The 15,660-nt window shown below is 44.6% G+C and overlaps 1 protein-coding gene and 1 long non-coding RNA gene across 2 annotated transcripts in view; one reads left to right on the plus strand and one right to left on the minus strand.

Moving 5' to 3' along the window:
* The window catches only part of LOC144825601 (coiled-coil domain-containing protein 159-like), a 209,675-nt gene that overhangs the window by 103,215 nt on the left and 90,800 nt on the right, over positions 1-15,660 (plus strand). The window contains exons 5-6 of the mRNA XM_078684169.1: positions 8,921-8,954; positions 11,478-11,566. Of these exons, the coding sequence (XP_078540295.1) occupies positions 8,921-8,954; positions 11,478-11,566 (123 nt within the window). The remainder of the gene's footprint in view (positions 1-8,920; positions 8,955-11,477; positions 11,567-15,660) is intronic.
* LOC144825757 (uncharacterized) overlaps positions 9,074-15,660 on the minus strand; it is a 223,084-nt gene continuing 216,497 nt past the window's right edge. The window contains exon 3 of the long non-coding RNA XR_013609552.1: positions 9,074-9,955. This is a non-coding gene — a long non-coding RNA (uncharacterized LOC144825757). The remainder of the gene's footprint in view (positions 9,956-15,660) is intronic.

Raw genomic sequence — 15,660 nt, forward strand, 5'->3', positions numbered from 1 at the left:
TACTAAGCTAAGCACAAATTCTTTTTTTTTTGCACGTTATTTAAGCCACTCCCTTTATCACATTACCCACGATGCTGACGTTATCCTTTCAATCCACTTTTTGCTGCTGTACTGTCCCTCACATTTTAGGAAATTAAGGCGTTATGTGGGGCTGTTAGGGCAAGATGATGGTAGGTGGTATTGCAAGTTATTTCACCCTTCACCCCCTCTCAACCCATTGTAACCTCCTTCTGCGCTGTGCACTCCTTCACACACTCGCACATAGCTGACCATCACTGCGTGCTCTCTTCAGGGAGGCCAGATATTGGATGGGCGTACAACAGCCATGTGATGTGACTACAGGCCAGGTAATGTCCCTCAAGTGAATTGTGTTCCCACTATCTTTCCGTAGCTTGCGCCTGTTTAGTCCCTCATGCATCCAAATGTGCTGCATTATACTGCATAATTTGGCCTCTTTTTTTTTCTACCCAACCTTGCCACATACTATACCCAAGCTATCGTTGCTGCTTATTTATCTTATGCAACTAACAGCCATTGACAAAGCCAATAGGCCTGACTTATTGTCAGTATGCTGCTACTCGTTGTATCATATATGTAGATGCAATGACAGAAACAGCCAAAATACAAGTGGGGCAGCATACCAAGCTAAGCGCGAATTCTTTTTTTGCACGTTATTTAAGCTTCTCCCTTTATTACATTACCCACGCTGCTGGCGTTATCCTTTCAATCCATTTTTTGCTGCTGTACTGTCCCTCACATTTTAGCAAATTAAGGCGTTATGTGGGGCTGTTAGGGCAAGACGATGGTAGGTGGTATTGCAAGTTATTTCACCCTTGATCCCCTCTCAACCCATTGTAACCTCCTTCAGCGCTGTGCACCCCTTCACACACTTGCACATAGCTGACCATCGCTGCGTGCTCTCTGGTATTGGATGGGCGTACATCAGCCTTGTGATGTGACTACAGGCCAGGTAATGTCCCCCAAGTGACTTGAGTTCCCGCTATCTTTCCGCAGCTTGCGCCTGTTTAGTCCCCCCATGCACCCAGCCCTGCCGCATACTATAGCCCAAGATATTGTTGCTGCTTATTTATCTTATGCAACTAACAACCATTGACAAAGCCAATAGACCTGACTTATTGTGTGTATGCTGCTACTCGTTGTATCATATATCTGGATGCAATGACAGAAACAGCCAAAATACAAGTGGGGCAGCACACTAAGCTAAGCACGATTTTTTTGTTTTGCACGTTATTTAAGCCACTTCCTTTATTACATTACCCACGCTGCTGACGTTATCCTTTCAATCCACTTTTTGCTGCTGTACTGTCCCTCACATTTTAGCAAATTAAGGCGTTATGTGGGGCTGTTAGGGCAAGATGATGGTAGGTGGTATTGCAAGTTATTTCACCCTTCACCCCCTCTCAACCCATTGTAACCTTCAGCGCTGTGCACCCCTTCACACACTCGCACATAGCTGACCATCGCTGCGTGCTCTCTTCAGAGATGCCAGGTATTAGATGGGCGTACATCAGCCGTGTGATGTGACTACAGGCCAGGTAATGTCCCCCAAGTGACTTGTGTTCCCACTATCTTTCCGCAGCTTCCGCCTGTTTAGTCCCCCATGCACCCAAATGTGCTGCATTCTACCGCATAATTTGGCCTCTTTTATTTTATTTTATTTTTTTATACCAAACCCTGCCGCATACTATAGCCCAAGCCATCGTTGCTGCTTATTTATCTTATGCAACTAACAACCATTGACAAAGCCAATAGACCCGACTTATTGTCAGTATGCTGCTACTCGTTGTATCATATATCTGGATGCAATGACAGAAACATCCAAAATACAAGTGGGGCAGCACACTAAGCTAAGCGCGATTTTTTTGTTTTGTTTCGATTCCCAATATTTGAAAAATGTTTTGCTGCAGTCGTTCGCCTCGTCAAGTATACTGAGGGTGAAGTGGCATGTGCTCGATGTGTTACATGTTATATCACTTTTAAAGAGACTGGATACCCTCCCGATCGTGTGTCCTGTTAGTAAGTAGTAGGGTGACCAACCGTCCGTAAATTTCACGGACAGTCCGTAAATTGGACCTCACGTCCGTTGTCCGTGAGGATCCTTTTTACAGACGCCTTTTGTCCGTAATTTTAGGCATTGCAGGGGAACAGAGCTGTTCCCCTGTGACAGGCCTCAGCTCCCTGATGGGCCTGTGGTGCACTCCTCTGAGCACAAGAGCAGCCCCACCCCACCCATTATCATTCTGTGTGGGGCTGATTGCCACATACAGAATAAAAATGGGTCAGTCTGGACTGGCACAGCATGTGGTGGCCTCCTCAAGGGCAGGGCATTCTGTCACATGGACGTGCAAAAACGCCTATGCTGCTGCTAGGTGAGAATTCAGTTAATCAAAGGAAGGCGGTAGTTCAAAGGAAGGGATTATAGTTATAGTATAGCAGCCAAGGTTGCTGCTTTTTTATTTTAAACAACTAACAACCAGTGACAAAGCCAATAGTTCTGGCTTGTTGTAGGTGTAATGTTACTTGTTGTATAATATATCTGGATGCAATGACAGAAGCAACAAAAATATTATTCTGGCGGCACATTATAAAATATCAGTCTGGCGGCACATTATATTAAGTACAGATTTTTAGCTTATGTGTTTTAAGCCATGCAATTTATTACACTAAACACCCTTTTGGAGAGACCCACCTAGTTTTTACATCCCACTTAAAGCTCTGGAAACAACACCATGTCATAGTCGCCCCACGTCCAGGCACTGTTTATCATGACGCATGCCTTCCACTTTTTTAGATTGCCTATGTGCAGGGGCATAGTGAATCCTGCCCCACCCCACCCCTTGCTTTAGAAACTACAGCAAGGGTGGAGTTCTTGATGGGTCTCAGAATTATTGTGAAAAGGTGAGTGAGTAAGTAAGTGAAGGGATGGGTGAATAGATGGCTGGATAGATGAGTGAAATGATGGATGGATGGATGAGTGAAAGGGTGGATGACAGGCGAGTGAATGGGTGGATGGATGAGTGAAATGATGGATTGATTGATGAACTGATAAGCGAAAGGGTGAATGGATGGACGGATGAGTGAAAGAGTGGATGTAAGGCTGGATGAGTGAGTGAAAGGGCTGGTAGATGGACAAAAGGATGGATAGATGAGTGTAGGAGTAAAAGGATGGATGGATGAGAGAAAGGATGGATGGATGAGTGAAAGGATGGATGAATGATAGGTTCAATGGATGGATTTATGAGTGGCTGAGTAGATGGATGTGTGAGTGGATGGAAGGATGGATAGCTAAGTGAAAGGGGAATTAAAAGAGAAAGGGGGATGGGTAAATGGATGACTGAACAGGTGAATGGGTGGAAGGATGAGTGACTGGATGGATGAATGAGTAAGTGAAAGGATGGCTCAATAGGTAAATGGCTGGATGGATGAGTGAATGGATGGATGGGTGGAAGAGTGGATGGATGAGTGTACAGATGGATAGGGTGAAAGGGTGGATGGATGGATGATGGATGAGTAAAAGGGTGTATTACGGGATGGATGAGTGAAATGATGGATGGAAGAATACGTGATGGATAGGTTTGTAAATGGATGAATATGGACATGGATGGGCACACAGATGGAAGGACAGAATGAATGGTGAAAGACTGAATGATGGATGAAAGTATGATTACACATTGTAAGCCCCATTATCTTAAGCAACATTTCCTATACATTGACTTTCACATTTATATGAGTGATTGTCTCTATATACTATGTGTGTGTTGTAACACACTCCAACACTCTGCCCCACATACTTGGGATGATTAGCACTATAGAAGAAATTAAAAACACACGAGCGAGGGTCTATGTGAAGATGAGGGGCGCCATTGGAGGGTGGTATCAAGGCCAGACTGGCCGGGTATCAGGCGTTTTCTCTGGGAGCTGGAAAGGTAGGGGCGGTTTTGTTACCACAAAAAGACCTGCACATTTGCTTAAAGCTGTGCGCATACTGACAAACCATGAAGTGCACAATTGTCTCAACCTAATATAAACTTATTTTCACTTGTATTTAAGTGGTTGTCTATTTACTTACTTATATACTAATGCGCAACCTTCTCTGATGTGTCTGTAAAACTTACCTTTTGTCCTGAATTTTTACCTCCTGTCCTGAATTTTTGTCCAGAATTTTGACCCTTTGTCCTGAATTTTTACACTCACTGTCCTGAATTTGCACCCATGCCAGTTGGTCACCCCAGTAAGTAGGTAGGTTCATGTAGTGCATTTAGGTACAGTTGCCCCAGCGCCGTTTACCTGTACAACTTGCCGATTTTTGTTAGCTGTTTTGCAAACATCCAATACATTGAGGGCTTTTAAACTAATAGAAAGACTAAAAGCCCTACCATATTGGACTCTTTTCCGGATCCTGGGCTATGGAGTTTGTGAAGTGCTGCCGCCAAATTGGACTATTTGGTATATTTATTTCATTATTTTTTATAATTGTTCCCCTGCTAAATGCTGAACTGCAATACAATCTAAACCACAAGCCAATTATTTTTTTTTTAAATACTGATGCCTAATAACCGTACAGCGCCCCCTACAGATATGGCTGGTGCTAGACATTTGAATTACCCGTTGTTTTGCAGCGGAATTGTACTCATTTTGTCAGTCTTAGTTACAGAGGGTGCAATAAGATATCTTACAGGAATGTATATATTGGGGTAAGATACATCATGTTTGATTTATTTGGGTGTGTTTTAAAAGCGTGGGCTTGGGTCCAAAAGAGACTGGAAAAAACACTAGAATCCCCTTCTAGCAACTGTGGATAGATTTCTCTCGTTTCTCAAAAGATAGTCTGTGACCTCAATGTTTTGGCCCCTGCCGAGCGATGTTAGTTTTGCACCATGCATTACGAGCAGCTTCTAAAGACTAACCTTCATTCCCTTGGGCACTAACCCAACAAATAATCCTAGCCTCTCCATTTCAGGACTTGCTCGTCCCAACTTTGGGCGCCTTTCTTAAATAATCACTGCCATTTCCCCCGTGCAGATGGCGGCATTTGAGCACTGCCTGCATAGTATCGAAAGGTTGACATCTAGTACAGAACAGTATATTGGAAACTAATTTTCCATTAGAACAATCAGACTCCCCCCTGACTTTATTTGTACTTTACATGCATCTCACTTTCTTCGGTTGCCGTAAATATATATGTGCATTCATTTACCAGCCACAATGCCGTGGTCTGCTTCAATGTTACACCACCTTTGGAATCATGATATATTTCTGAATATTCAGTAAGCATCTTAAACTATACTTGGCGATACTGTAACTCTAATTTTATTAACCCTTTGTATTCAAAAACATTTGATAAAATACATAATGCATACATTTCTGTGACTTTCATTCTCCATTTTACAAAAAGTGACATGTGTGCCAGACTGCATGTCTGCCTGGACATAGGAAATAAAAATAATTATCCGGGCTGATGATGTAATCTGTAAATACAGGTGTGGCTGGAAAACATGCTTAGATTCACTAAGAACATGCAACCATTTAGGAGATTAGAAACGCTAGAGCTGCCGTCTTTGGAGCTGGGGAAGCAGGTTTGAGTCTCGACGTTGCTCAACATTGTGTGATTCTGGGCAAATCGGTTAATCTCCCCGTGCCTATAAAATAAACAAAAAATAAATATGTCTTTGTGTAATAAAGCTAGTGTTCATGTGTTCCAATACCTTCGATCGAATTCCTGCTATATCAAAAACATCCTCTCCAGTGTGCAGTAGCTTACTAGTGCAGAACAGATGATTGCCGCACTTAATTTTACATGCACACAATGCTGGCTTTGGTTGTTACATGGGCCTGCTAGGTTTAGGGCAACTTTTTATTATGGGTATTACATCTTTTTAGCAAAGTTTGTCGCCCCCCCCCGAGACTGGTTCCAGTAGAAAATGTTTTTCTCGAAACCATAAAACCGTTTGCGAGGGACGAGAGATATTTTCTGCTCCAATCTAGTATATCCTGTGGCATCAGTAAAAGTGATATTTAGGGGGTGGCACAGATAAAAACAGTGGGGTCGATTCATAGAACTAATCTGAGACAAAATCCTAAACGTACTACTTTTGGTATTCACAAAAGGCATTTAATAGTAGTAACGTTAGGATTCCTAACTTTACTACTACTAAACTGAGACAAAATCCTAACTTTACAACTTTTGGTATTCACAAAAGGCATTTAGTAGTAGTAAAGTTAGGATTCCTAACTTTACTACTACTAAACTGAGACAAAATCCTAACTTTACAACTTTTGGTAGTCACTAAAGGCATTTAGTAGTAGTAAAGTTAGGATTTCTAACTTTACTACCACTAAACTGAGACAAAATCCTAACTTTACTGCTGGTATTCACAAAAGGGATTTAGTTGTAGTAAAGTTAGGATTCCTAACTTTACTACTACTAAACTGAGACAAAATCCTAACTTTACGACTTTCGGTATTCACAAAAGGGATTTAGTAGTAGTAAAGTTAGGAATCCTAACTTTACTACTACTAAATGCATTCTGTGAATACCAAAAGTAGTAAGTTTAGGATTTTGTCTCAGATTAGTTTTGTGAATCGGCCCCAGTGTGTGCACTTATATATGGAATCACTTGCTGACGTCTGCTTAAAATGATTAAATCTGACTTTAAATGCACCTCTGTATATATATAGACAGACACTTACACTGAGTCCTAATTAAATATTTTAACCAAATATGGGTATGTGTATTGCATCAAACTATCAGTCGCTGCTTAGCAGTGAAAGGTAGTTAGACTAATTGTGTGTGGCAAGGAGCAGTATTTTTTGTATGTCTCCTCCCAGCAAATCCAACAGCTGTGGTGAGGAGTGAGGCCCATGATGAAAGGCAGGGCTGGGCAAATGAAGCTGGGACATGCCACTACCACCAACCCCGTCACCTTTCCCTCACACTCCCACTGCCACCTCTCATCTTTCCCATGCACTCCCACCGACCTTGTCATCCCTCACTTGCTATCCCACTATCCCCTCTCAATCCTCCCTCACAATTCCACCGACCCTGTTGTCTCTTTCCCACACCCCCATTGCTCCTCTAATTTCTCCCTCACATTCCCTCTGCCCCCTCTCATCTTGCACTCCGACTGCCCCATCTCATCCCTTCCTCACACACCCTGTCTCCTCGCTGACTTGCCTGCTCACACATGCTGCCTTCCTGTACCTCCTCATGCTGTACACACGTCCACCTCTCACCGCATCCCCCTTTGGGTGCCCCTCCCACTCCTCTCGGTGCTGCTCTCGGAAACTGGAAGATGTGCACTGCCCATCTCTTTCCTTGCTCTATGTCGACTCACACACCTCTCTCAATCTGGTATCAACCCTCTGTGCCCCACTGGTCATTGCTTCTCTGAACATCCGCCTTACTTTGAGGTTAATAAGGTTTCTTTGGGAAGAGCAACCAGCCCCCCCTCTCTATCTCGTACTCTCTTTCACCCCTCTCTCTTGCTCTCCTGCACTCTTCCTGCCTCTCTCATGAGGTTGACTTTAGGTCTTCAAGCACAGTTTCTTTCCTGTGCCTTTTCAAGGTTTCTGTCCCCCAATCCCATGCTCTCCTCCTCGTTTTGAGGTGTCTTCTGCATACACAGGCGCTCCCTCTTTATGCATCTGTCGCCTGCTCTCCCCTTCTTTCTCTCTTTCTCACACACTCTTTCTGCTCCTCTGTCTGGAGTTCATTCAGCATTTCATGCATAAACTACCTATCCCTCTCTGTCTCCCTGCCTATCTATTCTGTGCAGCTCTCATCCCATCTATCCACTATGCCACATAATTCCACTACACAGATCCACTCCACACCACACAATTCCACAACTAGCAATTCCAATCCAAATCATATAATTCCACTCCACACCACACACATCCCCTACCCTCCAAACCAAAACACATGGGTAAAAGACATTGGGCCAGATGTAGGTCGCCCAATACTGGTCGGTAATGGCCGAAATGACCAAATTTCGGACGTTACCGACCGGTATTGGGCTTTTTAGATGTAGGTGGCATTTTTTTAGGATTCGGTATATTACCGAATCAGTAATTTAAGGATTCGGTAAAATACCGAATTCTTAACATACCGATTCGGTAAATTACCGAATCCAGGATGTAGGGAGCACTCAAGTTGGTGCATTCCTCAGTTAATGATTCGTTATTTACCACCAACTACAAGTTGGTGGTAAATAATGAAAACCTTTGAAAAAGCAATTTTTTTGCTTTTCCAACAGTGCAATGTGGCAGACATACATGCCCTTAGGGCATGTATGTGTGCCACATGTGCACCCATACACAATTGAGGGGTGCAACAGGGTGTCAAAGTGACACCCTGCCACCCTTCAATGTTTTCCCCCTTTTACCGATTCGGTATTTACCGATTCAGTAATTGCCATTCATTCCCATTCCTATGGGCCTCCATGCCCATAGGAATGAATGGCAATTACCGAATCGGTAAATACCGATTCAGTAATTACCGAAACTTACCGATTCGGTAATTTTTAACGAAAAATTACCTACATCCCATTTACCTATTCTTAAATACCGAATCGGTATGATTCGGTATTTAAGAATAGGTCAATTGAGATTACCTACATCTGGCCCATTGTCATTTACAACGCCATAGCTCTAACTCTCACAAATGTGAGACCTATTGGCATTGCCAATGCTTGTTATTGTCCTGTATTGGGGAGGCCTCAGTCTGTAATGTGCCACAGCTTCCCAGGGGACGCCGATGGGTTGAGATTTAAAGTAGCCACCAAGGTTGCACGAGACAAATGCAATGTTTAATGATAGACAGTATTGAATAAAGACTGCCTGTTTATAGCCTGCACACAGAGAATACTTAATAACAAGCTTTTTGTTGTATTTTTTACAGGAAGATACGCAGATGGAGACAGTGAAGCTGTACAGTAAGAGCCCCCTCACCCCAACCACCTGCTCTAGTTTTCACTGCATCCTCATTTGGTCATACCAGGATTTGCAAATACGCTGATTCTAAAGTCGATTTATTGATGCAGCAGCTCACACAAACTATGAAAAATTGTTTTATTTGTGCAACATGTACATACAGATAGTAACACAAACCATTTGGAGACATCCCCAGCACTTGTATCCCTTGAAGCTTTAGCCATAACTTCATACTGCAGACTACACTTTTCATTTAACACAGAAAGCATCAAAACCTCACAGTGCTTCTGTGTGTGCTCAGCAGGTAGGGTGTTTCTATACTGGAAGGGGTATCCAGCCTCCATGTGCAAATTTATCTCCAGGTAAATGTCAGGCCAGGATGGAACTCCTTGGCTGGTGGCACGCCTGCTGATTTCCATTCACTACAGGTGGGAATGATGTGATTCAAGTTTATATGTTAGTGTTCAGTTGTGTTCTGTATATTGGTGTAGCACATAGTTCAAATGGTGATGAAGCAGGAGCTGTATGGGTCGAGCCAGGATCGGGGCTAGGTGAAGAGTGAGGTCTTCAGTTTCTTGTGGAACTGAGTAGGAGGCTTCATCGTGCAGTGGCAGGTCATTCCGGGCTTTAAGAGCGAGGTAGGAGAAGGCACGACCACCAAACCTGGTTCTTCTAATGTGATGGTTTGTGCACAAGTAGGAATCCGGCGGAGCAAAGGTGTCTGGTAGGTTAGTGGAAGTTTACGTGGTTGTTAAGGTATGTGGGGCCAATGTTGTGTAATGATTGGTATGTATGCATGAGGAATTTGAAGAGTGCTCGTTTGTTGATTGGGGATCACTGGAGCTATTTGAAGTGTGGGGTAATATAAGTGCTGAGTAAGAGGGTGGGGCGGGCTTAGCTGCTGAGTTTTGTATGGAGTGGAGTCTTCTGGTCAGTTGAGCGTTGATTCCTGCACAGAGTGCTTAGCCGTATTTCAGCTTGCTGGTGATGAGGGCTTGAGTGACTGTAAGAAGAAAGAAAGAACAATTCTTTATTGTTGATTAATAAGAATCATTACAAACAGAAATAAAAAAAAATCCTTTGGGTTGCAGCAAGAACCTAATTATACCAATTTGTTCTAGCTAATATCATGTCTTTACATGGCTTGAGTGACTGTTCTGCGAGTGTTGGTGGGAAGCCATTTGAAAATCTTAGTGAGCATCTTGAGTGTGTGGAAGCAAGAGACGGAGACTGCATGGTGTGTTGGTTGTTGATTACTATTCTGAGGTTCTTTACGTCGGTTGTTGGCAGGGGTGTGGGCCCACGTTCGACAGGCTGGAGTCCCAGATTGAGGAATCTTTCCCAAAAATGATACTTCCATCTTGTCTGTGTTAAGTTTGGGTAGATGTCTTTAAACTGAGAGCCAGGCCTCATGGGGGTGCCGCTGGTTTGGGCTCATGAGGGATGCCAGGCACTGGCCAAAAAGAGCATCACAATGAAAACTGTGCTATGTTTTTAGTGAAATATATAGAGCAGGAGTGAGCCACTATATAATTGGTTTGTGCCATCAGTAGCATCTTTTGTCACTCCTGTCCTGGCTTGGTGTGGTCTCAGTGGTGTTTTGGGAGGGGTCCAAATAAACTTCAAAGTCTCTTCCTCTACTTCTAATAAAAGATAACACTGGGTATTCTTACACTCTATGGAGACCAGGCTGCCCCAAGCCTGTTGTTAGTCATGCCTTTGATTGCATTTATTACCGTATAACTGATCATACCTGCATGTTTGAACTGCTAAATGTATTTCAAGTGACAGTTTTATAGAATAAGTGTGAACATTTTTGTTATTCATGAAGGAAGGCACACTTTAAAATGTTTGAAGACCACTTATATATGAGGAAAAAGTAGTGGGTGGTTTGGTACTCATCCGTGTGCTTTGAATACCAGGCCTGCGTGCCACCTGGGACTGGTGGCACAAGAAGCTGGCAGGCCCATGGGTATTTTAATGCAAGAACACCCTGCTGCCTCTCTATCTCTAGCCCAGTACGCCCACCTACCCGCAACGTCTCTACAGGGAGTGCTCCATAGCGGCTGCTTTGGGAAGATCTCAGAATGAGCTCCACACCGACAGTAGTGTCCTATTCCGAAAGGCACTGATCTCTATAGCATCCATTAACAGATGCCCACTTCTGAGTGCCTTCATCATGGGAGGATGTGCCAATGGGTTTTGAGTTTGGCAGTGTCACTTCACCACCATCAAGGCCGCTTCATTCGGGGCACTCTACACAAGGATACAAAAACAGAAGGCTTTCTGGTATTGTCATCACGTGATCCCCAGACCTGCCCCCTTATGCTTCCATGGGGAAATAGTGCTTTGAAAATGACACTGTACCTTGCAGATGTCACTGTACACTGCCACCCAGGAATCCCTTTACATTAACCCACGCCAAGGGGCACAGCACACCACGATGCAAGCGTGGAATCCTCAGATCTGCCGCTTTAGTCTACTGCAGGCAAACAGCGCTTTGAAGTGCCTGCTCTTTATTGTAGGTGTCCTGCAGAACCTGGCAGACGATTCACAGAAGGACTTGAGAAATGAAGTGGAGGAGCTCCGACTACAGCTTCAGGCTCAACAGAAGGTAGGTGCTGCACAGGTTAGAAGGTAGAAGTGGTAGTGGTCTGTGGAAGGCATGAGGGGGTAGATTCCAGTAAAAGGTATAAGGCATAGAGATCAGAAGATACACAGGACAGAAGATAGTAGAAAGTAGAATGAACAGAGGTCAGGCCCTGAAGAAAGTAGGTGGGGGAGAGGTAAAAGTTCAGCAAAGATAGAGGAAGCAGAGGTCAGCTCCAGACCACCTGAAGTAGGTGTGGCACAGGTCAATGGAAGGTATGTGGGATGGAGGTCAGAAGTTACAGTGGGCAGATGGTCAAAGGACAAGGTCAGCAGAAGGGAGAACATGGCAACTCCATGCTGAAGAAAATGTACGCAGAGAAGAACCTGGAGGTCGGCAGAAGGTGCGAATGGCTAAGATCAGGAGAAGGTATGAAGGGTAGAGGTTACTGGGAGTTACGCAAGGCTGAGGTTACCAGGAGGCAAGCAGAACTGAGGCCAGTAAAAAAAGTTACACAAGTCCAGTTGACAGAAAGTATACAGTGCAGAGGTCAAACATTAGCACAAAATATGTGGGTCAGGCATTATAGGCCATCTGCAGGATAATGGGACAAAGATCACTGGAAGTCATGATGGGCAGAGGTCTGAGGTCAGCAGAAGGTACACAAGGGAGGCATCAGAGGTGAGTGGTCAGCCAAAGTCCAGGGGACACCGAGTTAGAGAGCAGCAGAAGTATCAAATGGGCAGGAGCTTGAGGTAATATTAAAGTGCAAGAGGCACAGTGGTGTCCAATTTAGTCCCTGTAGAAGGTACAAGGAGTAAGGGGTGAAACATCAGCTTTAAGTACAAAAAAGCATGGGGTTAGCGGTCTGCTATAGTGCCAGAACCTAGTATGACAATTATGCATTGCAGTCAGCAGAAAACCGCAACAACAACAACAAGGTGGTGGATGGCATGCTTAAATTAATCTCAGCCACTGACAATCGCTCTGGGCTGCATGCCAGTCCATCATTTTTCACTTGCCATGCCACTCTAGACAAAGACCAACCTTATGCAAATCAGTACTGACCCCGTTCCTGCTGGAAATAGTCTGTCCCGAACTGCTAGGTGAAACCTCATCCAGAAGGGACCTCCAGACTAGTCTTACCCTACTTGAAGCGTGTCAATAGGCTATAGCTAGAGTCCTATGCCACAGTGAGCAAGGATCAATGCCTGGGCATACCTGTCTCACTCCGGGTGCCAGCTGCAACTTCACAAGTAGATGGATGGAGTGCTTGAATTAATCTCAGCCACCTGCAGCCCCTTTCCCCATGCCATTGTTTTTAACACACCATGCAATTCTAAACAAAAGTCCACCTTGTGCAAATCAATACTGTCTCTGCTCCTCATGGAAACCCTCTGTCTCGAACTGCTAGGTGAGACCCCCTCCAGAAGGTACCAAGCAGCCCTAGGCTGGTCTTGTCCTACTTGGGACTCGTCAGTAGGACAAAAAGTGATTGGCATATGGATAGATCTAATCTGAGGTGGAATGGTTGGCAGACAAATGGTGGACTGGGATGTGGCCACAAGTAATTACTAATGGCTGATTAAATCACACATTTCATCCCATTTCTGTTTGCTTCAGTGCAATGAACTAAGTACAATGGGTATTCTTAGATGTGGGACCCATGCTCACTGTGACACTGGAACCTAGCTGAATCTGATTGAATAGCCCCTAGTAGGGAGAAACTGTTCTTGGGCTGCTTGTGCTTCGGTTCCCGAGGACCTGGCGTGGCTGTTTGAACTGTGCCTTTACTACTGGAGCAGGATCAAAACTGATTTTCATATGGCTAGGTGAACCTAAGGGGAAATGGTGTGCAAAAACAGTGGACTAGGATGCAACCTGAGTAATTTCCAGTGGCAGGGATTATTTCAAGCATTCCACCCATTGCGTTTGTGATTGGGTATGCACAGACGTAAGTGCCATGCTCACTGCGCCACTAGAACTAAGCTGCACCTTACTGAAAAGCCCCAACAAGGATGAAAACAGTCTGCTTGCTTGTGTTCCATTGCACAGAGGGCTTGCTTGGCAATTCAGGCTGGACTGTTCCTATTGGAGCAGGGAAAAGACTGATTTGCATTATGCTGAGTCTAAACTGAAGGTGGCATGGTGGCCAAACAAAATGTGGACTGAGTTGTCACCTGAAAAATGACCAGTTGCGGAGATCAATTCAACCATTCCACCCATCACTTTTTTGTTTACTTTAGTGCACTGCCCTAAGTGCGACTGGTATGCCAAAACGTGGGACCCTTGCTCACCTTGCCAATGGAATCATAGTGCACCCAAAACTAGGGTGAAACTGGCCTTGGGTTGCTTGTGTTGAGATTCACAGAGGACATGGATTGGTAGTTCAGACTAGACTGTTCTTATTGGGGCGGGGCCAAGACTGAATTGTATAATGCCGGGTCCAATCTGTAGTGGCACGGTGAGCAAAGAAATGGTGGACTAGAATACGACCCATGTAATTACCGCTAGCTGAGATTGATTCAAACATCCCATCCCTCACTTCGACAGTTATGCCTAGATGATGATCTTGTGCTCACTGTGGCCCTAAACCAAGCTGTACCTTACTGAAGAGCCCCAACTAGGGTAAAACTGTTCTTGGGCTGCTTGGGTTCTGGTTTAGAGAAGATCTTGCTTTGCAGTTGTAGGACCTGGCCCTTTCTGCAGAGCTGTCCCCAAACTTTTGCCTTCCTGCGCCTATTTTTCGGCCTTCTTTTTGTTGGCTTTAGGGCTCTGAACACTTTACCACTGCTAACCAGTGCTAAAGTGCATGTGCATGATTGGTTTACACCTGCTTGGTATATTTGATTTACCTATATGTCCCTTGTAAAGTGGTATACCATATACCCAGGGCCACTAAATTAAATGCTACTAGTGGGTCTTCTGTAGCACTGTTTGCGCCACCCACAGAAGTAACCTTTCAAACCTGTTTCAGGTTTGCCACCGCAGGGCCTATGTGCGCAGTTTACTGCCACGTCAACTGGCATTTAAAACTACTTGCTAAGCCTTTCATTCCCCTTTTATTACACATAGTCCATCCATAAGGTAGGCCCTAGATATCCCAATGGGCAGGGTGTTGTGTAAATAAAAGGTAGGACATGTGTCTTTATTTGTTGCATGTCCTGGTAGTGACACACAGCCAATTTCGTTTTTCACCACCGTGAGGACAACTCCTCTCATAGGCTAGCATTGGGAATTCCATTATATACTTTTAAGTGATAATTCCTGATCAGAAAGGAGTGGCATTGCCATGTTTGGTATTATTACAATGGTAGTGATAAATCCTACTTACTGGTAAAGTTGGATTTCACATTACTATTTTAGAAATGCCACTTTTAGAAAGTGGACATTTCTCTGTGCTTGTAACTCTTTGTGCTTTGCAACCTGTCTCCAATATGTCTGGCCTGGGTGACAACTATACTTTGTGCATTCTCTCTAGACAGCCATAACACAGGATATGCTGGGTGTGATAAGGGATATATCTGCATACTGATAATCTTCCTGGGCAGGGAAAGGGAGAGGTGGTTCACACTTATATCTGAATAGGTTGTGTCCTGCCCTCACCCAAAGGGCTGCAGGAGGGAATGCCACCTTGTAAACTGCCTTGATAAGCTGGCCTGCTACCTGCTTCCTGCTTCTGCCCCAAGTGGTCTCCAAGGGCTTGTTGGCTTGCTCCCTGTTCTGTGGGAATCTCAGGGCCATCAAAGATTCCCCTTTTTCCTCAACTTCCATGGGACTTGGAAACCAGTGAGTCAGGCTATTAAGGCCAGCAGAAATCAGCGCTTCATTCTGTTTGGTATTAGTGCTTCGTTTCACCTGAGCACCAGCATTATAGCATGGAGTTGTATCTGAAATGGTGCCTCAGGCTGTGTACCAGCGAGAGTGCCGCAATTTTGCCAGATGCTTTGCCTGGGCAATGGGGGAGACACCCCCATGACATCCGTGCCCCAGCCATTCTGGCAGAGGAAACCGACGCATCACTTCTGCCGCAGCCCAAAGTGAGGGTCCTGGCCAGGAGCAAGAGTGCCGGCTCAGGGATCTTTCAGAGAAACTCCCGGACCACTGAAACTGCCTCA

This window comes from Lissotriton helveticus, chromosome 1_1 (assembly GCF_964261635.1).
Source record: "Lissotriton helveticus chromosome 1_1, aLisHel1.1, whole genome shotgun sequence".
Taxonomy (NCBI): Eukaryota; Metazoa; Chordata; class Amphibia; order Caudata; family Salamandridae; genus Lissotriton; species Lissotriton helveticus.